This window comes from Scaptodrosophila lebanonensis, unplaced genomic scaffold, assembly GCF_003285725.1.
Source record: "Scaptodrosophila lebanonensis strain 11010-0011.00,11010-0021.00 unplaced genomic scaffold, SlebRS2 tig00000089-arrow-pilon, whole genome shotgun sequence".
In the NCBI taxonomy this organism is placed as follows: Eukaryota; Metazoa; Arthropoda; class Insecta; order Diptera; family Drosophilidae; genus Scaptodrosophila; species Scaptodrosophila lebanonensis.
In genome coordinates, this window is record NW_022060565.1 from 1739628 (window position 1) to 1764386 (window position 24759).

The 24759-nt window shown below is 40.1% G+C and overlaps 4 protein-coding genes across 4 annotated transcripts in view; 2 read left to right on the plus strand and 2 right to left on the minus strand.

Annotated features, from left to right (window-relative positions):
* LOC115626767 overlaps positions 1–3399 on the plus strand; it is a 138486-nt gene extending 135087 nt beyond the window's left edge. The window contains exons 5-6 of the mRNA XM_030522224.1: positions 770–846; positions 2843–3399. Coding sequence (XP_030378084.1) covers positions 770–846; positions 2843–3399 — 634 coding nt within the window. The remainder of the gene's footprint in view (positions 1–769; positions 847–2842) is intronic.
* On the minus strand, positions 1382–2094 carry LOC115626770. Its single transcript, XM_030522228.1, has 3 exons — positions 1932–2094; positions 1666–1872; positions 1382–1607 (listed from the first exon to the last, which is right to left on the minus strand). Exons 1-3 carry the CDS (start codon positions 2034–2036, stop codon positions 1530–1532), a joined length of 390 nt encoding a protein of 129 aa, XP_030378088.1. The 5' UTR covers positions 2037–2094; the 3' UTR covers positions 1382–1529.
* A 4981-nt stretch (positions 3400–8380) lies between the features above and the next one.
* LOC115626965 (delta-like protein 1) lies at positions 8381–12067 on the plus strand. The gene is made up of 8 exons (XM_030522479.1): positions 8381–8524; positions 8581–8719; positions 8798–8956; positions 9055–9246; positions 9334–9394; positions 11021–11151; positions 11220–11518; positions 11861–12067. Exons 1-8 carry the CDS (start codon positions 8381–8383, stop codon positions 12065–12067), a joined length of 1332 nt encoding a protein of 443 aa, XP_030378339.1.
* Positions 12068–13577: 1510 nt separating this feature from the next.
* Positions 13578–24759, minus strand: part of LOC115626747 (unconventional myosin-XV) — a 36969-nt gene continuing 25787 nt past the window's right edge. The window contains exons 4-7 of the mRNA XM_030522199.1: positions 16436–17031; positions 16123–16372; positions 14321–15463; positions 13578–14243 (exon numbers count right to left, since the gene is read on the minus strand). Of these exons, the coding sequence (XP_030378059.1) occupies positions 14076–14243; positions 14321–15463; positions 16123–16372; positions 16436–17031 (2157 nt within the window). The 3' untranslated portion in view covers positions 13578–14075. The remainder of the gene's footprint in view (positions 14244–14320; positions 15464–16122; positions 16373–16435; positions 17032–24759) is intronic.

Consider the following 24759-nt stretch of genomic DNA (forward strand, 5'->3'; position numbering starts at 1 on the left):
AAGAAGCCGTCGCCGTCGCCAATGCCATCGCCATCGCCGGCATCGCTGCTTTTTTACGCAACGGAAACGGAAATTGTTAGGCTTAATAGACAGTTCAAGTTTTCATTCGACTGCGTTTGCCATTGCCATTTGCCTTTGAAGTGGCGCCACGACCCCGTAAGCTTCCATACTGCCTATTTACGAGTATAGGCGCCTAGCGAGCAAGTTTTCTTTTGTCGCTGCCAGTTGCGCACAATTGCACAATCATTTTGTCCTCGTGGGTGTGTGTGAGTGCGTGTGTAATTGATAAAGCAAAATCATAATAATTATAATATTATGTGCGCCATAATGGCAGATAGCAAAAGTTTACGTTCAGGCTGTCCTCTTGCCTGCCCCATCTTGAACTTTACTTTGCTCGCTCGCTCGCTCGCTTTGTTCGCTTCTAATGAGCGTCGCTTGCTTCACTTCAATGACGTGCATAATTAATGAATGATGCTCTGCACGGATGAGTGGAAATGTGGAAATGGCGCTGCTGCTGAGAAGGGGTAGGGGGGGAGGGGGCGTGGCGTGGGTGGTGAATGGCTGAGTGACTGACTGAGTGAGCAGAAACAACCAAATAAATGAACGAACAAAACTTTATTCCGGCTGTTCCGAGCCCGCCTGCAGGGCATACCTTTAATTATTCTTCTTATAGTTTTTATCGCTGCATTTGCTGACAATGTTTTCCGGCTTCTTCGAATTACTTGGTATATCTTATCTCTCAATCGCCACTCTTTGCTTCTCATTGCAGGTACTGCGTGGAATTCGAGGTAATCAAAGCATCGAAGGCCTGTCACAAGCTGCCTCCCTACAATCTAATGCTGGAGGGTAAGTACAATTATTTCAGTCAGGACATATGTAACTCCACTACGAGATAATGCAACATTTTTACACCACATAGCCAGTTGCCTGTGTAGAGAATTCATTTGAATTCCTTTCTTTTTTTTTTGGGCCAGCACTATTTGATTTAAGTACGGGTATCTCTGTTCGTTTATCTTTCTATCCCTCTACAAGTGTTTTTTTTTTTTTGCATGGCTGCAAGACTTCGACTTTTTTACTTTAATCGAGCCATCGAGCTTCCAATATTTGCAAAAAGGTTTTTTTTAATAAAGGTAAACAATAAATAATAATATAGTCTTAAGGATTACATCCTAATCTATCATTGAACAGAATAGTCACATTTTATTCCCGAAATGAATAGTGAATAGCCTGAAGAATTTCATTAAATATCAAGTTTGTTTCTAAAGATTGAAGTGTTCAACACACGTTTTTGACCATTGATCAGGGCTCACTGATTCATGCTAAGTTTTTTTTTTTGGAATCAGAATTTTGAAATCAAAAATGAACAATTTGGCAATTTCAGGTAGAGCTCGAACATTTAATTATTACCCAACAACTGGTGTATTTTAGCAACGACAAACATGTTTTGTTTGTTCATTTTAAATGCATGTAACATATGTATTTGGCTAATAAACCATAATAAAGTTGGCCAGTTGCCAATACGAGTGTAATTACTTTTCATGTTTACTGCAGTCGAGTTTTTTTTTTATATCTTTTGTGAGAACAGAAGCTTCTGTCAAGGTTGTATCCTGCGAATCAATCAATAGTTTCATTATTCGCTCTTAGAAATGCAACACCAATATTTACCTCATCATTAGTCGAGTCACTGTCGAAATACATTTCAGCCTCAACTTCGCCAAAGCGCAGCTTCACCAAACCATCCTCTCCAGCTGACTCTGAGGTTAATTTTTGCACTTCGACTTCTTTTCCATTCACGAATGTCTGGCCCAATAATTTTATAACATACACACAATCGGGTTCGCAATCAAACACGCCATGATAGCCTTCAATGCTCTGTAATGAGCAAACACTTAACGCATTTTTGTGAGCCAATATTATAAGCGAGCACTTACTTCGTGATCTATGTAGAATTCCATATATGAACGACTCCCGATGCGGTATCTAACATAGGGGACCAGCTCCACCGGTGGCTGGCCATTAATGCTGACGCGCACCATATTGAGAATAACGAAAGCTTTAACTTATTGTCTAAAATACCATCGGTGTCGTAACACTTTCAGATTTTGTTTCGAAGGTGCCACCAATCACTTCTGTAAGCTCCAGTAAAGTGTCGTAAAAAATCGTAAAAAACACATATATTTATGCCTCAAGTTACAAGTGTTGAATATTTTTATTTGAAGTCTACACGCATGCTTTTTTCAAAAAAGCAAAAGCATTTATTGCTGATTTTTTGTTGTTGCTCTTTATCAATCGGGTGAGCTTTTTTGGAGATTTATTACATGCAGTAATGCAAACTATAAGGTACTTCCCCCTAAGCCAATACAAATAATTTTTTATGTACCACATACAAATTAAATAATTAACTAAAGAATTTAATTTGGTTCCAATTTTGTAGGTTTTATTATTAACCTTGGAGTACAAATTTTATACCACCTTCTCCATTTTTTCATTGTTAGTTTCCAAATCTGCAATCAGTGTTTCTCAAGAATTAAAATTAGTTGTTTATTATTTCGACCGCTTTCTGTTTATTTTTTATTGCGCACTAATTTTAAAAATCAGATAGTTTTCCATTATGATTTCCCCAGAAATTTGGTATTTCAATATGCAGTTGGCTTTTTTCTTACCACAAACCTCCAGCGAAAATAATACGTTAGACATTGGTTTTCAGTTTATTTACAATTCTATAATAGTTACATTTATAATTTCAATATCGTAAAATAGGTTTACTAAGCTTATGACTACTAAGTTCCTTTTCTATTTCATCCCATTTCTAAATACCAATAATTTTTGCCGAATTTTCCAGGCGATCGCATTACCGTGCGCTGCGATCTAGAGGCACTCATACAGGACAGTGCGCCGATTTCGAAGGCCATTAGTACAACAAGCAGTACCACCACAACAACAACACACCGATCGTTGCCGGCCAAGCAATATTTGACAGATGAAGCTGGCGGCGCCGTTGGTAACGACGAAATGGATGCCGATGAGGATGCAACGCCAGAGAGCAATGAGGACGACAACGAGGCTGGCAACGGCGAGGACGAAGATGACGAGGATGAGGCACAAAATATGCTAAATACGGACAGCAACGAGAGCTTTGAGTACAAGCAGCGTTCGAAGCAGCGATCATCATCATTGTCGTCACCGCATCGACAGCGTTCCCTAAACTCCAAACGCAGTGCGACAACGCCGCCATTGGTGACACCCCAGCCCCAGAGCTATCATTGCCGTGGTGAAGGTCTGTCCGGGCGCACGACGCGCTGGAGCGCTCTGGCGGCGCCCTCATGTCGGGGCAAGTGGCTGCGTCTAACCGTCGGTCCGCCCAAGAAGTGCAATCATGCGCAGTTCATATTTGTCTAAGAGCCCTTGGCAAGGACAATGCAGTGGCTGCAAATGCGGAAACTTCTCCTCTTCTATATACTTTGAATTTTGAATTTCCTTTCTTGGTCACGTCGATGTGTAGTCTCCGCGCGTAGGGGGGCCATGAGTCGGCAACAGCTCATGCCACAGCCCGGCACAACCCATCATATCATCATAAACAAACTCTACCAAACATTCACATAATGAAGCTGCTAAGCCTTCTCCCCACTCTCCAGTTCCAACACACACACACACACAGAAAGACAAAGACACAGACACAGACACATCTATATCACAGGCATCGTACATGTTTGGTCAGCATTAAGTAAATATTTAAGTAAACTTTAAGACAGTTAATTAAGTAATGAAGCGTACGCGTTTTTTTGTCGATGTGGTAGTAGTAATCGTGCTATAATACAGTAGTAACTCGTATAACACAACCTGCAACATGCATTCATACTTGAATCGATTAAATCGATTGCTGAGCTCGCCTGTACTTGGCGCTGGCTCCATTCCATTGGAATAGCAATCCATTGCCGTTGGAAGCCAGTTACTGCTGTACCGAAGTTGTAAATAGAAAACAATTTTTTTTGTAAGCCACTATACGACGCACCTAATGACATGAACAAGTTCTCAGCAAAAACAAAGCAAAACAGGCAAGCCACGTAAGCACTAGAAAATTAGACAACAAACATTATTAGAGACTTGTTTCTTGTGCCCTGTTCAGGTCAAAGAATATTTCCTTCCGAATTCCTGGGAGCCCTCCCTGGGCTTGAGCAGAGTTTGAAACTGGAAAATACATATATTCAGATCCTAAACAAGGTGCAATGTATACTTATACCTATGCATAAACACATACAGGAAGAGCGCAAAGGGCGGCTGTTCGAAGCACATACTAACCACAGAAAAACTAAAACTATGTAAGCATTACATACACGTATATACGCATGTATCTGTCTGTCTGTAACCCCATAATGTCCCCGACTAGTTAAGAAGTACTCTTATATATGTATGTTTTACTTCAACAATTAAACCTAAGCACACAACAGCATAAATATAGGCGTGCATTCAATTCATCATTACAATATACACACATAAGTATTTATGGGTACGTTTTAAATATAAAACATAAAAGTAAAATGGTTGAGGGTACAAAAATACGATTTAATTTCAATTATTTTCTCGAACCAGATGAGAACATTAGAACATAAAACACAACTTAAGTATTTTAAAACGACATTCAAATTAGGAACGCCCAAAAAACGTATTTCTTTTTTTTTTTTTAAATACAAGTACACACGAACATTTTTTCTTGAAGTTGTAAATTTTCTAAGCAACAGAGAACTCGCTTGTCTCTTAACACAAAATACAGCGGCAGTTAAAATATAAATATAAATTTAACAGCAAAAAAGTCATCACCTCTAACACGATCAAGACAAATGGTAATTATAATCTTGAAACCAAGCGATTCCGTAGAATTGTACGAGTACTGTAGTGCATAAAACGAAGATTTCAAAACACAACTAAATTGAACTTAGGTCGATCAAAATTAGTCGAATAATTTGCTGTACACGTATTAAAGTCATCAGCATGTATGAAAAATCATGAATAAAGAACAAACATGTATAATTTTAAATCGAAATGACTTTCTTTACGGCTCGAACTACAAAGGTAAGTCAAAACAGTTGATGTAAACGGCGTTAATTATTTCATTAAATGGGAGAATAACTTTCTTTCTAAATTCTTTAAGTTTCTACTTAGTTGTTTCTTAGTTATCGGATAAGAGCAAGCCTTTTGAGCTGGTTTCAACTTTTATTATAAGGACAACTTGAATAGATTAGTGATCTGTTTTGCAGTTTCAACAAATTTGGCTTAAATATGTAAAATAATCAGAATGGAATTTAATTAGGGGACGATTTAATAATATCAACTTTTACATTTTCTCCATGTTGAGACATACGATTATACATATGTTCTTCATTCCTGTGTTGAAGCTATATTGCCTTTTATTCCTTGAATCAAAGCACTTAGAACTACGGCCCCGTTTTTGTGTATTAAGTCCCACAGTTTTTATAATACAACATCCAGTGCCACTTCTTCTATTCATTTCCTGATTACAGTCCAAAAAAATATATTCTCTAGCACTAAATAAGTGATTTCATGATTTCCCCGCACAGTTTTGAGCAGCTTCGACTAAATGCGAAAGTGCGGCACTAGAGGAAACTAATATTCGAATGTCTCTAGCTACAGTGTCGTGGGCAATACAAGGTGTGTTCCAAAGTAAACAGGACTTTAAAAAAAAAAACAGAACAAATGTTTTTTTCGGCAAAATCAATTTATTTTATTCAAAATAGTCGCCTTCTGCTTCAATACAGCTTTTTGCACGATCCTTTTGAATGGCCTCTACGTCTGCATAACGCTATGCATTTTTCCGAAAAGGTAGAAGACGCACGGTGCCATATCAGGTGAGTACGGCGAGTGGTTAATGGTTAAAATGTGATTTTTGGTCAAATAATCGGTCACAAGCGTCGAGCGATGTGCGGAACAAACCGTGCACACACCTTTCGTAAGCCCAAATGTTCGGTCAAATTGCGATAAATCGATGTTTTGAAGATGTTCAATTCCATTTCCATCAATTTCCATGATGATTTCGGCTGATTTTTGATGAATTCACGCACAGTTTCGATGGAATTTTCGGTGATCACGAATTTTGATTGGCCCACATGTTGATCGTAATTTATGTCCTCACGACCACTTTAAAAACGTTGAAACCACTCGTGCACTCTGCTCCGGGATATGCAGTCATCGCCATAAACTTGTTCCATCAATTGAAAAGTTTCGGTAAAAGTTTTACCAATTTTAAAACAAAATTTAATGTTGGCTCTTCGTTCGAAGCTCATTTCCGCACCGATAACACAAACATACTGACACTTAAAACGCAATAACTTCACTTCCAATCGATGAAATGTCATGAAATTCTCACTGGACAATCGATAAAAATAACAGATTCTAACGCACCAGTCGACATATAGATAGTGCCACCAGGGGGCGCTAGATTCAAAAAGTCCTGTTTACTTTGGAACGCACCTTGTATGATGATATAAACGAGTAGAATCAGCCAATATGTCTCTTACTTGTATAATTATGGAACCATCAAGCAAGTCGAAATAATATTTCTTTGATTTTTGTCTAAACTACAGCATACTGTGCAACGGTCTGACTGACTGTCATTGCACAATCGAAGCCATTCGCATCGCCGTAGAAGCTTGGACTGAGAAATTTCTTGAGTTGTCGGGACTTGTTTTCATTTATTTCTCGGGCCGCATTTCATTTTTGGTGCGCATGCGCAACTTGACGCTACACCGCTGTTTAGCTCAGTTCAGTTCAGCCCAGCTCAGCTCAGCTGTTTTGGCTGTTTTACCGTTTGACCCAATTACCCAACTGCCGTAAGCAAATGTGGTTGCTGCTACTGCCGGTTTCACGTTTCTCTGAGCATGCGCGGCATGCCATGCAAGTCCAAGACCACGCTGCCGGGTTCATGGTGAAGGCCAGACAGAGCTAATTGATTAGTCTCACGGCGAACGCGAGTGAAGTTGGATGCCAAGCCCTGAGCAGCGCCAATTGCCACACTATATTACTGAAAGGTGCAAAGTGGCAAGAAGTTGGGAGTGAAGTTTCGCATAAATTACACATTCGCCCGTTTATATACATACTTGTATGTATTTATTTTGAGTTCTTGGGTCTCTCTGATTCATCATAAAATCACTTGTCAACTTGACATTTTCGTTTTATATTTTGCTGTAGTTGTTGTTTTTGTTGCTGTGAAGAAAGTTGTCTTGAAACATGTTAATTGTCATGTGGTGTGTATGCTTGTGCGTGTGTGTGCGCGACTCTCTTTAGGTCGCCATCGATTTCTATTAGTGCTACAACATTGTTTCTAGATACGTTCTAAGCACCTATGGAAGAAATTTATGTACATATTTAGTTGTTTCGAAGCGACCGGAAATAGTTTACTCACAACTATACATAAAAATCAATTTATGGGCATGAGTAACAATATCTTCAGAGCAAGCTCGGTGCTTCATTCATTCTACTTGTAAGCGTGGAAAAAACTGTCACATCCCACATAATGCAGAAAAGTTTCTACATATTAGTCCATATTTCGAGCAACCAATAATTGATTAGATTCCCAGTCTTTCTGAGCGTCTCGATTAGATATAGATAACTTTCATTTAACAAATATGTATTATCTGAGGGTATTGTCAACTATGAGAAAAAGAGATCTCCAAACGTTTTTGAAAATATTCCGAAATCATTATAAGCTAAGCAAATTCTGAAATATTCGAGCTTCATTGTTTGCCTCAACATTTTTTATTTTATGTCAGCAAATAATGAATATTGACATGGAAAACAATATTTAAAAATTATACAAAGAACATTAAAAGATAGAAAAGCCAAAGTAGGAAAAATCTAATCAAATTACAATATCTAATGAACGCCTCCTCCCCGGTGGATGCTCCATCTTGAAATTATAGGCTAATTAAAAAAATGGAATCTCAGACCCGGTGGGGGAAGGCTTATTAGCCAGTTATTTTAGGTATTTGTGGATTAACTTAAGGCTTAGTATGAGGCCTTCAATAACGTATGTAACTATGCAGAAAACTAATAAGTAAATAACATCTCCCTAAGTTTGGAAAATGTTCGAATTCCGAGCAATAAAAAGCCAACTACAAGTAAAAGCTAATATGTGTACCACAACATATTCTTTAAATGAATCAATAAATTCTACCTTTTTTCAGTGCATTTTGTTTATTTATAAATAAATTTAATATTGCAAGTACTTTGTGTAATATCTTAGTGGTATAAAGTAAGGCATTCTTAAGTCGCAGAGCTCATGTCTTGCAGTACATGAAATCACGCGACTTAGCTCCGAATTCATCAGAATAAAGACTTAATCCCTTTAGGACATTCAGCCACAATCATGCTACAACGCGTCCCCAACGCACAAACCATTTTCCTTCTACCACTGGCACTGCTCGTCGCCTTGACTGATGTGGAGGCCTTCAGACGCAACTTTGATGCGCGACAATCAAGCAACACACACATTCCACTCTGGAAGCAACGCGTAAGTGTTGGACTTCCCACCGAAAATAGCTTTAAAAAAACAGCGTTTCCTCACAGGCCTGCGAGAAGCCACAAAAATACAAGGCCAATTCGCATTACATCTGCGATGAGAAGGGCGATGTGAAGTGCCTGCCCGGCTGGCAGGGCGACCTGTGCCAAGTCCCGATGTGTCGACGCGGCTGTGATCCCATGAATGGTAGGCTATCCACGCTAATTAAATGACAATCACACAATTGCCGCCGGAATTTCCTGTCATCTTTGCATCATCTTGTAGGCTATTGTCAACGGCCAGGCGAGTGTCGATGCCGTATCGGCTACACCGGTGACATGTGCGATAAGTGCATTCCGCTGCCGGGCTGCCAGCACGGCACCTGCAACAAGCCATTCGAATGTCTGTGCAAGCCCGGTTGGGACGGCCTCTTCTGCACGGAACGTAAGTGTAGCCAGCACCCAAATCAGTCGCTAGTTGCCTCCTTTAACGGCTTCCCAAATACGCCTCTCTACCATCTGTCTCCCCTTCTCAACTGGCAGCAAGTTGTCGAGCCGGCTGCCACAGCACACGCGGCTACTGCGAGGCACCGGGCGAGTGCCGCTGCCGCATAGGTTGGGCCGGACGCACCTGCGGCGAATGCTCCACCATGCCAGGCTGCCAGCACGGCACCTGCAGCAAGCCACTGGAGTGCAACTGCCTGCCCGGCTATACAGGACTACTCTGTCAAACACGTAAGTCCGCTCCTTGTCACCTCTCTCTCTCTCTCTCTCTCTGCCGCTGAATTTAATTTATGTTGTCTGCTCCCCGGGGACTTTAAGCGCTTTGCGCCTCGGACTGCAGCAAGCAGCACGGCTACTGTCGCCGCCCAGGCGAGTGTCGGTAAGTGGAACGCAGATCCGAGCTTGCAATTTGCAAATGCACCTAACCACATACCCGCACACACCTATACTACATACATACATACTTGTACTATATATCAGGAGATGTGTGTTTATAGTGATGCAGACTTCATTAAAGACTCACAACATACCTAAATTCTTCAACATTCATAACTCTAAAGATGTTTGATAAAAATATGTATTATACTAAAATGGGGTCATAGGCTTAGTTTGGTAAGAAAGGTTCACTTAGTTAAAGGCCAAATGTGCAATTCATCATCCTGAAAAAAAAACACTTACTGCCAGTTTCAGAAAATGTTGTTTATTGTTTTAGCGTTTTATTACTAAATTTTCTCATTTCTAATTCTAATTTTCTAAAAAGTACAATTTTGAAAACATAAATTGAATTGCGAATTCAAACTGAAGAGCTCTGGTATTAATCGATTCCGCTCTATTATAGCTAAACAATAATGTATTTGTATAAGGTATTTGCTACTTAGAAAGTATACAAATTGTTCCCTAACCCCGTTTCTTTATCGAGTTAAATATATTCCCCAACTTACTACAAAAACAAAATTTTTAAAATGTTGACTCTGTTTTTTGAGTCAAATGTCTGCTAAAATGCTTAAAAAACAAACGTTTAAATTTTAAGTTATACGTAAGCAGTATAGAAACCCATCTATATAAAGTTGCATTGAGATTTTAATTAAGTGTTGTATTTAAAAATATTTTAATTGATACAACATTTGCAAATGCGTGAAAAATTCTCCAAGGTATTTTTTCACATTTTACACACATTGAAGCATTGATCCAAGCATTTTTTGATCAATAATGCATAATACTGTTTGGGTAAAAAAAAAAACACTAAAATGTAATTGCAAAGGTAGAGAAAGCATACAAAATTGTGAAAGAATTTTATTTTTAAACTCGATGAAAGAAAACAAGGAACTTAAAAATAATTATAATAAGGAGAATAATTTTTTTTTTTTTTTTTGCTAAGATCAAGGCTTTTAGAGAGAAGATGGACAATGTTCGACTGAATACAAGTGGAAGATATTATTAATAGCTTAGAAGAAATCAGCCAGAATAATTATGGAAAGTGTTAATAGTTGTGCATATGGGCAGGAGAGATGGTCAATAGTCCTTCTTGTTCTACAAAGAGCAAAGAAGGCTTCATTACCTTTGCCTCCAATAAATGGAAAACATCTATTGTTCATGCGGCTTAAAGCAAGAAATAAATTCCTTTAGATCGAATCGATGTTGTTGTCTGTTATACTAGTATGAACACTAAAGGGCAAATTTTAAATTGTGTACTGCATTAAAGAAGTAGGGATCGCTGTTGTTTGATGAACTCAAACAAATAATAATAAAATATGTTAATAATCCATATATAATCAATTAACTCAAACATATCATGTTAGCTTTAAAAGTTTATTAATTACTCAATTCTCTGTGCACAAGCTTTAAACTCAGAATTAGTTAAAAATACAATTCATTTTATGTTTCTACTGTAAAGTGAAGAGCTTGCATCCTAAATTTCAGCTCATCCCTTTGTGCCATTAAATAAGAAAAAAGCTTAAGATTTAAGTCAAAGCTTATATTGTACTTTATCCTACTTCCTTACCAGCTGCAAAGTGGGATGGACCGGCACCCAATGTGACAAATGCTTCCCCTATCCAGGCTGTGTGAATGGCGACTGTGAGGCGCCGTGGGAGTGCAACTGCCACGCCGGCTGGGGCGGCATGTTATGCGATGAAAGTGAGCGATGATGAGCACAGCACGCCCAAGAGGCATGCCAACTTTTAATGCATTTCGTTTTGGCACAGGGCTGAACTACTGCGCGGACAATCCAGATACCTGCGAGAACGAGGGCAAATGCATCTCACTGAGCCGGGAGGATGGCAGCTATCGCTGTCTCTGCAAGCAGGGCTACCTGGGCAAGAACTGTGAGATACGCGATGAGTTTTTGTTGACATCTGTGGCGCCGCCTCGCATTACACCGCCGCCCGAGGTGGACCGCGAACGTGAGCCAGCCATCAGGCCAGAGTTGGCCGCAGGTGCACTTGATGACAACAGCAGAGAAATGGAGCAGGCAACAAAGTTGCCGGTCAACGAGGCAAATCGGGCAAATGATACCGCATCTGTGCCAACCACGATGACGACAATGATGACAGCGACGCCGATGACGACAGCAATGGTGACGGCGAGTGCGGCAGCACCAGCACCAGCACCAGCACGCCCCATTGCCGCTGGCAGCCATAATGCGACTAATGAAGCGTTAAACGCCATTCGAACTACTATGGCTGTTCCTACTGATGAGACAACAACGAGGCGTGTTACGCCTTCCACCGCGGCGGCAGCAACAAACTTGGCCCATGCAACAGTTGGTGTTCGCACAGCAATAGCGTCAACAGCATCAGCAACAAGTGAGAAACACAGAGACTCACAGTTGAATGCACATGAGCAGGCGCAACCACAAGCGACGCAACCGGGCGCCACAGTGGCAGAGGCAGCCATGAAACCATCGGCAGCCCCGGACATTGTTCATAGTGTCAACGAGGACGACGAAGATGATGAGGATGACGACGAGGACGAAGAAGACGAAGAAGAGGATGACGAATACGAGGAGGATGAAGAGGATGATAATGATCAGATTATACCAAATATTATATAAAAGGTTTTGCACTTCCAGTAGCTAATTTGTCGCAATAAATATTTATTTAATGATAAATAAACAATAAGCAAATGTTCAAAATTACTCCAAGCCTTATACAGCTTTTATTTTTTTTACAAATAAACATTTAAATATAGTATAAGCAATTTGTCAGCTTAAGCTTGCTTAAAATATCCTGAATATGACTTATTTAAGCATTTCTTGATAACAATTTTATTGCAGCATAAAATAAAAAACCATATTGAACAAAAGAACGAAAACTGTTACTATTGTATAATGATAAAAACTGCCTTTCGATAGTATTTAAAAAATGGCATTACCTTCTCGTCGTTCTCTATTTAAAGGCATCCAAAATATTTATGTATATTTAGATGGCACATATTCGCGGCTTCTTCAAATTTTGAGACAAACAAAACTATTGTCCAAGTTAAGGTAAGCGATCTTATTCCTTTGTAACATTCGTTAACATTTTTTCCAAAAATGTTAAAAAAGGATCAATAATTCGTTTATATGCGACACAATATTTTAAGAAATTGATTTTTTATTTATTCTAAAAATAATGTTTGAAATGAAGTTTTTCAATATTTTTCACTATCGCTAAATATTTTGTTACATTAACTCTGTGATGTAAGAACAATGCCAATTTTACGCCCTTTTTATGATGTTGGTCAAGGATTGAAATCAACTATGTACTATATAGCTTTACTTTTATTCTTTTCTATTAAAATAATAATAAATGGTCGTTTCCCCTAAGCCTTGCATAAACACTTCCAACTAAAGAACGGCAAATGATAAAACCCTAATAATTTATTGCTTGTTTTCCTTCTAACGGTCAAATGATTGGTAAAGTGTGTATAGAAGACTGATCTGTTGAGTTACTGGATTGAAAATAAATCTGAATGACTATAGCAATCGAAAACTGACTATGATTATCGCCATATAAGCAACCAGATATTCCTCAATGAGTGGAAAACTTCAGTTAATTTATTTATGAACAAAATAGAGGTTATTTGTATCTCAAAATAAAATTTTCAATGGCCTTTGAGAACCAAGCCAATGACTCTTCTCTGACTTATCATTTAAGAGATTGCGCGTTTAGATCAAATCTCTGTCTAATGAGTTCTTGGTTCAATCCTAACTATTTTCAGGTATTAAATAGCTGCTATACAGCCGATATGAATACCAGCTAGACGAAATGGAAGCGCCATCACATCGACTAACTGATGTCCTTAAAATATACCTTAAGCTTCAAGATACAAGACAGTGCTTTCATCCAAAAAGCCATCTTTAAATCGATCATAAGCTGCAGAATCAGTCCTACGTTTCTAGTTGAATTCTTTAGAAACCATCAGTTTTTTCATTTTTGTCTCTCTTGCTCTAAGTATAGAATTTACTCCGATCCTCACAGAAATTAATATAAGCGTTTCATTTATCAGCATTCTTTATTCGTATATATAATTTTATTTATTTATGGTAATTTAAGAATTAAACTAAATACACAACTGCATAAACTTTCGTTTAACAAATGATATTTTTCAAATAAAAAAAAAAGCTGCTACTCTTAAATGGGTTGTAGAAATGTGCACTAATAATATTTTCATAATTCAGTTTTAAGTTATTTAAAAAAAATACAATTTTTAAAGCAAAACAAAACAAACAACAAAGCAGGAGGGGCTGGTGATGTGTTGGGGACGTTGTAGGGATAATTGCTGCTTGAATTGCACTTCGTTGCTTAAAAGTAGGGAGAAAAAAAATATAAACATATATACTTGTAATATATATCCAAAAAATTATGCAAATAATTCGTAGGGAAATATGGCCTTCGGGACGTTGCCGAAGTATAAGAAGAAGAAGACAATGCCAGAGTGCAAAGCGGTGGAAAAGTGAGAGACATAGGCCTACACATAAATCGTTCATACATACTATACATACATATGTAAACATACACACGCATTGCTCGCCCTCCTTAAACATTTAGAAATGAACAAAAAAAAAATTGCATTGTGCCTTAATTGAGTTCCCGTTTCTCCCTCTGACTGATCTGCGCCATCGTTATATACTGGCGCACCAGGCGCGAGATCTCGTGCGCCTGCTCCGTCTGCACGCGAATGACGCGCTGCTGCATTAGATTTCCCACCTTCATGTCCAGGAAGAGGGCTCCGTCCTCAGAGCGTACCTGAGAGTGGGAAGAAAAATAAGACGGTTATTCGGGAGCTGGAAAGTGTGGGTGTGGGTGTGGGTGAGTGTGGCTACCTTGCGCGTCGAGATGACCTCCATGAAGCTCCAGTGCTGCAGGGTCTCGTGCGTATTGGGATCCAAGAATAGCACTCCACGTCTATTCAGAGCCAATATCAGGTCACGCCACATGGGACTGTGATTATCCTCGACATGCGGCCCCTCCTCGGCCCAGATGCGTTTCACCGCAAAGAAACTGCTGCCGAACAGGGGCCAAGCCGCGAGAACATTCAAAAACTGAGCCTTCACCTGGCCAGGACTGAGTCCAGCCACCTGGGGCCATGCCGACTGTACCAGGCCCACCCACTGGGCCGGCCGTATCTCTCGTATGCCTAACGCCGGCTTTGGCAGCAGAAACTTAATCTCCTTCATGGCCGGAACATGGCTTAAGTCTGCCGCTCGATGAAGAAGCGCGGCAATGCGCGCCATGTCGCGCACAACCTCCGGCATGGGCACTCCATTGCCGGGCAACTCCAGCAACAGGCCCTCCAGATAGTCGGGTGCCACCTGATTGAAAAGCACCTCCACATATAGTGGCATGGGCGCTGGATCGCGCTTTAGTGCAAAGTGCCATACCGAGCGACAGAATATCAAATAGAATGGTTGGCCAGACTTCAAGAGCTCCGTTGTCACATCAAGTATATACTCATCGGCCGCGAGGGGCATGGTGAAGGCATCTCCCTGAACAATACAGTACAGCGAGAACTCCTGCTGCTCTGCCTCCGATTCAACGCCCAACAAAGCGCAGAGTTCGGCAATCACATCGGCCACCACGGTCGAGCAGCGTGTGTTGACCACCCGCTCCGCCCCACCTGGCAAGCGATAGATCTGACGCCGTGCTGAACGACCCGCCGACACCGCCGTCACCTCCTCTACACTGGGCACATTCTTCCGTCCGCCACAGCGTGCGGTCTTGCGCAAATTCGTCAGACAGACGGCGGCCGTGCCATGGCAGGAGCGACGTCGGTCCGAGGCGGCCGATGTAAGGTGCTCCATCAGGTAGGGACGCAGTGCATCCGAGCACCCAAAGTAGGCGGCCAGAATACTGAGCAAGCGCCAGGCGCGTTGCGATGAGTCTGGGCACGGCGAGCGATTGGCTGTTGTCTGCTTCATCAGCTGGCAGTAGACCTCGTCGCGCAGCGCCAAATATTTGTGACAATGCTGTGGGAGATTGAATCGTTAAATAAATTCAGATAATTACACTGTCGATTGTTGTTAACCATTTTCATTTCTACATTTTGTTTAATTAAGTAGAAAAGGCTAAGCTGCCTGTACTCTTAACATGAAGGTATCTTTACCTCACTTGTTAACTCAAAATGTTTTTAAGAAATAAGAATACTTGTAAATTGAATTCGAGATTGAAAAACTCAAAATATATTTCGAGCAGAGCATTAAGCCAGTCCAAACCTCATTAAATATGGTTTTTGATTGGTTTTCAATCAATTTCAATCAACTGTTTGCAAATGCATACAAATAAGTATATGGAATTCAATCTAATTTGTTAGAAGCCAATAAAAAAAAGTCTCAAAGAAAACGGGTATAATTCGACTTAATTAAGACACAGAATAGGAATAATTGGGCGAAAAAGAATAAACCACCCGTTGAAAGATACCAGAAAATTTCAGTGAAACAATTTAATATCTTATTTCTATGAAAAAGGAGCAACTTGAGACTCAATAAAATATTAAAGAAGGTCTTCGGACCGTCGAATAATCGTGAATAGAAGCTTTTATACATTTGCAAATATTCTCTACAGATTACTTATGACTTTTAATGAAAGAGATTGTAACAAGTATTATATTTTGGACTCGTACACTTACCATTAGCACCGTATAGACGCACTTGACCTCGGTCAGGTCGGGATCAAGGGGAATATCACTGCAATAGCGCAATATGCAATCGAAGCACTCGAGTGCGAGCGGCGCCAGATCATTGGGTAGACGCAGCAGTGGCATGCGTATGGGATGGCCCTGCCACTTGACCAGTTCCGCATAGGAGCGATTTGAGGCCGCCTGATGCCGTTCATGTCTGTCGGCGTCGCGTCCATGAGCGCGTGCTTCGCTAAGTTGGCTGTGGAATGACAGGTTGCTGCTTAGACTAAGCTATTAAATATCATAATGATGGGTAACTTACTCATTGCGGAAGTGTTGCATGGCAAATTGTAGCAGCGAGTATTTGGTGACCGATGGTGGAGTGCCTCCGACACCGGTGCCACCACCAATGCCGCCATTGGTATCCTCCTGCATGTAATTGGCGTCCAAGCTATGCGGCTGCATATGGGAGGCGACCATGTCGTGATGTTGCTGCTGCTGCTGTTGCTGTTGCTGTTGCTGCTGCTGATGATGAATCGAGGCATGAGTTTGCTGACCAGCGGACGACTGTCCATTGGTGAGGACACCGGCTTGCTGGCCAGCATTTGATTTGCGCGAGGAGTGCAAATAACTCTGCTGTTTCATATAACGATGGTGCTCGATCGAATGATGCTGACCCGACGATTCATCAACGCCATCGTCGAGATGTTGCTGCTGTTGCTGATGATGCTGCAGCTCAAGATGCGATTGCTGCTCCTCCAGGCGCTCACCATTTGAGGCGCCATGCTCGTTGCGCTGTTGTTGTTGTTGCTGCTGCTGCTGATGAGCCTGACGGGATTCCAAGCGCTCCAGCGGCACGTTTAGGGTTTGAGCTGCGGCTCGCGCGCCCGACGAGAGTGTCGATGCCTTGGACTGCGACTGTAAATACAAAAAAAAAAAACAAAAATGGAAACGGCAATCGTAATTAGTTAATTGAACAACGCAAAAAAATAACAAATATATAAAAATGCTGCACAAAACTCCGAGCGATGGTCATTGGCATGTGAAAGTTGCTGGGCGCCATTCCGAACCTGTTGCCAATTTTCATGGCGACCGGTTTGCCGGCTTGCTATTTTTTTCATTGGCAGCAAAGGCGCCTACAAATTTCAAACGGGCGCGCCAGCGGCCCGTGTTATAAATGATTTTCCTATGGAGGCTGCACAAATTGGCAACAACGGCGCCAGGCCAGGCCGCCGCCCACCTACAACATAAAACATGCTCCCGAACATCCCCCTCTTGTTAGCACCCACCCGCATTTAAATGCATTTTGTTTTTGTTTTTTGTTTTGTTTTATTGCCAACGAAAGTGTTTGCGGTTGTTTTATTTTTCACTTTTATTGCTTTTATTAAAATATTAGCGCAATTTATTGCAATTGCTTTCTTTGCCAGACCTCGAGCTCCTCATGACTTGCCGCTGTCTGGCCAAAAGATAAAATACACACACACACACACACCTGCATACATACATGCATGCATATGTAGTATGTATGTTCGTACAAATGAAAAATACATACATATTGCATTTTGCACACTCAAGCGAAAAAGGTTAGTAAAAGTTGGGACGCTCTTGTACGCGTAGTTGCTGTTGTTGTTTCTATTGTTGCTGTTGTTTATGAAAGCGGAAATCTTTCACCAATCAATCAACTTGCCATATACGAAAATCACATCAAATAAATTAACGCACTGCACGTTGCATTTTAGGCTGCAGTATCATAAAAAAAAACTATTGTGCAGCAACTGTTAAATTAAGCCATAATAGGTATAATGTAGGCAAATCGTTTACAATTTAATTGGTGGAAGCATAAAGCTGGTCAATTCAAAGATTTGGGGTTTCTAATGCTGGATATTAGTATTTTTTATTATTTAGCTTTTCTTATTATTTAAATATGTGTATACATGGGCGATTATGAAAGATGGGCTTCTAATCCTGGATATTAGTATTTTTTATTATTTAGCTATTCTTTTTATTTAAATATGTGTATACATGGGCGATTATGCGTTAGTGCCGTGCTCAAGTGGAAAAGGAAGAACTGATTCGGGGGAAGCCAACAATTTGTTAACAATTTTCATTAAATTTGTTCCTCAATAAAAAGGGAATTAAGGTATTGGTATTAATTTAAAATAATAAAAAATGTGTCATTGCTGTAACATTATTCTTAAATAACTTCATATATTGTTGCTCGTTCGATAAAAATCCATCACCATCCATCCAAGGACCTGTTTAATGTTCATATGCTAGGTCTAAGCTGAACATCTTATTGATAAATAGACACATACATGAAAAGGAAACCACAACTACGCCAATTATAGCAAATTCAAATTAAATAAACACAATTTATTTTTGTTATAGCCTATCTGCCATTTACCACTCAACCATGCCTTTCTTTCGTTTAGCGAAAGGTTTTTAATTTGTTAACTAAGCCATTAGCCGTTCTTCTCAAAAAATACAGCGCTTTTTAAAAAAATAGATCCTCCGTTCTCCGCACGGTACTTGTAATATTCCTATCAAAAGCCATAAAAACAAAGAAACGAAAACAACAAAAACAACAGAAAAGAGCAAACGAACCGACACCGACACTAAAAACGCACAAATGTAATTAAAATATTGAAATCAAATTACAGTTGAATTACAATTTTGAGAGCGGTAATGTTTTTAACAATAAATGGTGAAAAGCAGCGTAGCAGGAGCAGCCGAAAAGCGAATTTTTGGGGTCAACATTTCTCTACGCGTACTCATATATGTTTAAAGTATAAACTTTATACGATATGTATTTTGGTAACTTTTTGAGTGGCCTTCACATGGCTGGCGACTTCGAGTGCGTCGGAGAAAAACCGTAAAGCGCGCAAAACTACGCCAAGGCGTGCTCTGTATCTGTAGTATCTTGTTGGTTGTTTGTTGTCTGTTGTCTACTGTTTGTTGTACCGCAACGGCCAGTAGATGAACATAAAGTTGCCCTAAGTGGAGCAGAGCACTGAATGGCTGACCAAGTACAAGTGGCAGACAAGAAGTCAGAGTTAGTCGCTGGGAGAAAGGGAGCAATGTGCATAAAAACTGAATAGCTATTAGATAAGAATATTAAGACAATACTATCTGAACAAAAGAACTGATGCAACCCACAACACACCTTTCATACTTTCTTTTAATTTACAATTCAACGAAACCGTAAAGAACATGATTTCTGTAAATATTGCACCCCGGATTAATTAAAACTTTCCAAAAATTCTAACATGTAGAACGGACTTTGTTTTAGAAAAGAAATATTCATAAGCAACGGGCTTGCCTGAAAAGTTAATGCTTGGATAATTTTCAATTGTTTCAAAAATATTGAAATTCCAATTAAATATTGGAAAAAAAAACAAAAAATTAGTCATTCAATTTGGAGACAATGAATACAAATACATATATAATCATGAAAATGGATAGTTAATCCTAAAAAAGGATATTGGTAAATAAGTGAATGATGTTTCGTAAAAAAAAAATAAATAAAATTATCATTATTTGCGGTAACTGGAGTAAAACGTAATTAAACACAAAAACTGACCGAATGCTTAGATTGATTTAGGTGTGGTGCTAGGCCTACAAAGATTATGGAGGCCCCAAGGTACATCAGACTTATTATATTTGTAGTTGGGTCTTAGATGTAGGATAGGAATTCATCAGTCTTGGATATTTTTAAAGCTAAAAATTAGTTGTCTACAGGCTAATTAGCTAATCAGCTAAGCGATGTAGTTATCGTAAACACATATACCAAGTTTCTGAGTTAAGGAAGACGGCTCTTTTTCGCCATTCTTCTGCAGCGGAAAGAAAGCTCAACAGTGGGGGAAAAAAATGAACAAATGAAATCACAGCCAGCTTATGAATTTGCTCAACTGTTGGCCTGTCAAGGGTATAGAGCTCGCATTCACTTGAATTCGCTCGTCAAATGTAAGCTCAAATTGTTGCTGTTGTTATATAATCATCTGCCACCTATGCCAAAGATGATGATCGTTAGTTTATTGCTAATTAGCCCACCAACCCGTCGCAGTCATCCTCATCGTCATCGTCATCGTCGATGTTGCCGTTGCCGTTGCCGTCGCAGTCGACGCAACATCAGCTGGCCTATGATGACGATGAAGCGAAGACATGATGTAAGATACTTGTATTGGTATTGGTTGTTGGCTTGGTTGGTTGGTTGGTTGGTAGGCCAGGCGGGCATGCGCACGCTAATAATGCGATTATGTGTTGATTAACTATACCGTTAAGTGCAATATTCCACAGACAAAGCAAGGTGTGAATGCTTTTATGCCTCAGCGTCTTTGTTTGTTCGCTGATTTTGCATATTATTAATAAATTGTTATTAAAATGTTGAAAAGCTTTGTTTTGTGCTTGTGCTTGTGTGCATGTGTATGTGTGATGTATATTGTTGTGGCAGATAATTACTGTATAATGTAATCGATATGTAAGTTGCTTTTGTTTTCGTTGTAAAAACATTTTTCGGGCCAAATATTCTGTGCATTTGATGCAACAGGAGGAGGAGAGGTACAAGTATGTTGATATTTTGACACAAAGTGCAGATTCAATTAAATAAGAAAATTAAAATTAAAGCATTTACTGCAACGAAATAACTTGACTGGTTAATAACTAAGCCAGCCACAGTTATTATGGGAACTTCTTCTTTCTTTCTTCAACTTCAAAAATTCCAAATAGAAAAGTAGAATTGTGGATTCGATTCAATTGACTGAACTGAATATATGAACAAATGCTTTTTTATTTTAGATTTACCTCGTTGCAGTTCATGGTCTCGAAACGTGCTAAAATTTCTTTGACCGAAACTTTTGATTCTGTGGGTTCTTCCAGAATGGTTTCCATGCGACTAACGGATCCGCTGCTGGCGTTACTCGATCGTCGGGTCTTGATGCTGCCACCAAGCTGCATTGCAGTTGGCAACGGAGCTGCAAGAGCTGCTGTTGCTGCTGCTGCTGCTGTTCTTGTCTTTGTTGCCGCTGTTGATAAAATAGCGTTCAGTCCCGACTGACTCTTGGGAACTGAAGAATGGCCAGCCAGCTCTGCATTATCATTGTCAATGTCATCTTCATTGTCATTGCAATTATTGTTGGTGTCTCTTTGGTTGTTGTTTAGGTTGTTATTGCTGCTGCGGCTACTGCTACTACTACTGCTGCTGCTGCTGCTGCTGCTATTACAATTGCTCTGCAACTTATAGCTTAAATGCTCCTCATAGCAACACTCTTCGCACAAAATTCCGCCTGGCGATGAGGAAGTGCCAGTGGCTCCTGCAGTTAAAGCAGCCAGTTGGTTGTTGTTGCAACACTTGAAGACAATATCCTCCTCAACACTCCAGGCATTCTTGTAGTCTAGCGCATTGCCGGTGCTCAGCTCGGCGCCCAGTGAGGCACAGCATTGCTCGTTGAACTCACGTATGCTCTCATTAGTCAGCTGATCCAAATCGCTACGGCGGTGTTGCGGCTGATGGTGATGGTGTTGTTGCTGCTGTGACATGTGCACCTGCGCCGATGTGGTGCCTGTGATGTGCGCTATTTCCGCATCATCAGAGTCCGTGTAGATCGGTTCGTGCTCCTCACAGCTTTCCGCATCAGTTAGATTGTTCAGCGAGTCAAGCGAAGCGCATTTGTTGCCGCTATGACCTTGACCCTGACATTGTTGCTCCTGCTGCTGTTGCAACAACTTGAAGTTGTTTACTTTGTCACTGTTGATTTTGCTTATCAGCGACTCAACTTTATTCACAATGCTGCTGAATTTGTGTGGCATGCTGCCAGAGCTCGACAAGCTCTGCAACGCTGCATTGGCCGCGTTGCCGGTACCATCCTCCGACATCGCCTGGCAGGATTTACTGCTACGCACACTCTCCGACATTTTGGAATTGCAGTTATTATTATTACTGTTTATATTGCTGTTGGTGTTGCTGTCAGTATTTGTGTTGCTGTTGCTGTTGCTGATGGTTATTGATTAACTCGACTTTGGCAGTCACTCAATCATTGCAGCCGGCAGCTGATTGCGCTCCTCCTCATGCATGTGAGTGAAAGTTGTTATTGCATTTTGATGAACAGCGTCCAACTGGCCAAGCTACATGGCCATAATGAATGTTAAATATTGTTTACATATAGGCGCACGTCAGCGTACAAACGATTCGAGGAAAACGTTGGGTGCAAAAAGAGATTTATGTTTATGTTCAAATTGCACACTTCAATACTGTTTGGCTGGTGGTTGCTTTATTTTTCAATTTTTTTTTTTTTTTTTTTTTTTTTTTTTATTATTTGTCGTTGCACGTTTATTTACAACACACACACAAAAAAATTAATAATAATAATTTGTATTTTCTTCTTCCTTTTTCATCGCACGATATCGGCGTTAACGTTTGTGACTGACTGTCAAGAGCGCGACTTTGGCATTTTTTATTTGCTTATCGCAACCTGGCGCAGTTTTATTTATTTTAATTTGCAATTCGGACATTTCCTTTTTATAGTTGTATATAGATATGCGAAGTTGTCACATGAGCTGCTTTAACGCCCAACATTGCCACATGCAGCTGCGAAAATTGTAAAATTGCTACATATTGACACTGTCAAGTGGCGATCGACCAATGCAGACTAATTGCCACACGAGTGTGCTCAGCAAGACCTCCAATATTGAAGTTGGCCTATTTGATTACGCAATTATGGCCAGGCAGTTGCAATGCATATCAAATAGAGTGGCAGAACCAAACAGACTCTTTTATTCTCTATTTATAGATATGCAAATTCCAACTATTAATGATTACAAAATGAATAGAAAACCTTTGAGATTTTGAACGTTGCCGGAAGACCTAAAAATTGACCGCTTTAAGGGCAGCCTGATTAGTACAGCTAGAAATGGCGGCTATTTATTTATGTCTATTCTAGATCTATTTATTTAGAAGTGGAGGATATTTTTTGCAAAGAAACAACTATGATAATTTTAAACGTTTCTGCAAGATCTTAACTGTTGAAGAGCGAGTTATGCATTGGAAGCCAATAGAAGCGTCATGAAATCAAATCATGATATGCTCGATTATATTTCGGAATGTTCCAGCATGTTCCTAAATTTCCCATTTAGTTGTAAAAAAAAAACTTTAATAGCAATGAAAACAATATTCAGGAAATATTCTTGACTCGACGAATTAATAAATCTTTTGCAGAGGCCTAAAGTGTTTCTATTTTCAAGTCACTCACAATCCAAATTAAGTCGCAACGATTGCGAGTATCTTAAACTAAATGCAAAAGCAGAACGCTTCCCAGTCAACTCGTGGATAGAGAGTTGCATTGAGAAGACTTGATGGAGTGTCAACACAAACGTGAATGCAAAGAGCACGGTATTGGCATCTTAAATTTCATTTCTAAATAGTGCTGAAAATAAATTATAGTCTGCGAAAGAGAACACAGTCTAATCGCTGCTTAAGCCATATAGAAATAAAAGCTTTCATCATTAATTGATTTATGGCATGCCACAATAACACTAATTTGAATTCTCTATAATAAACAAGCGACATTAATTTTCAAACATTTTGAAGATGCTGAGCTTCAAATACTGAATGAATGAATACTTTCGCTCGTAAATGAGTGTAGTGGGAAAGAGGTAGTGGCTGCGTTCTGATCTCATATTGGGTCGGTCAGCTAAAAATAATTTGTAGATTCAAGCTATATTACAACTTATTATATGATCTGGCTCCGTGGAAAAACAAAAACATTTCATTCACACACACAGCACTCAACAAAGCGCGATAATGATAAATAATAACAACAATAACAACAAAATTAAAATAAAGTTGGTCAACTCGAAAACAAAAAAGGTAGCAGTAAAGCCAATGTGGAATTCGTTGGCGTTGTTTAAGCCGCGCTCCGCGTGATGCCGTTACCACACATTTGTTACAACTGAATACTGGCGGACTGGGCCGACTAGGCAGACTGGTCAAAACAACAAATGGTGGCCATTCGGCTGACCATTTCACTCGCAGCTCGCAGCTCACAGCTCACAGCTCGCACATCGCAACTCGAAGCTCCAAGCTCACAAGTCGCAGTGGCGCATGTGTGAAATGAGTGCGCATCGTTGGCGCTGGCCAGAGTTGTTAGCCACATACACACACACACACACACTCGCACATATCCGACCACAATTTTGAGTGAAAACCGTGCAAGGCACAATCACACACACACACAGACAGACATGTGCGCACTAAACCGAGCGTAAAGCTGAAGAGAAAGAACTGGAAGCCAAACTCATGAAAGTCGTGTGTCCACTTCCCCGCTCGCATTTTGTGCATTTTCGAGCTGCGCTTTATTATACCTGCACATGTGTGTGTGTGAATGTGTGTGTGTGAATGTGTGTGTGTGTGTGTGTGTCTAACTGTATCGCATGTAGCAACCTGTCGGAGTCTCTCAGATTGGTCAGCCAAGCTCTCCAACTTTGGCTTTTGACGAGTTTTCACGCATAAAATGAATTGAATTAAAAAAGAAATAAATGAATAACACACCAGTTTAAAGAAATGCTCCCCAACAGCACTCAAAGTGAAAAATTGGCTGACTGACATACGCCACTTATATATGCATATACATATGTATAGTATGTATGTATATC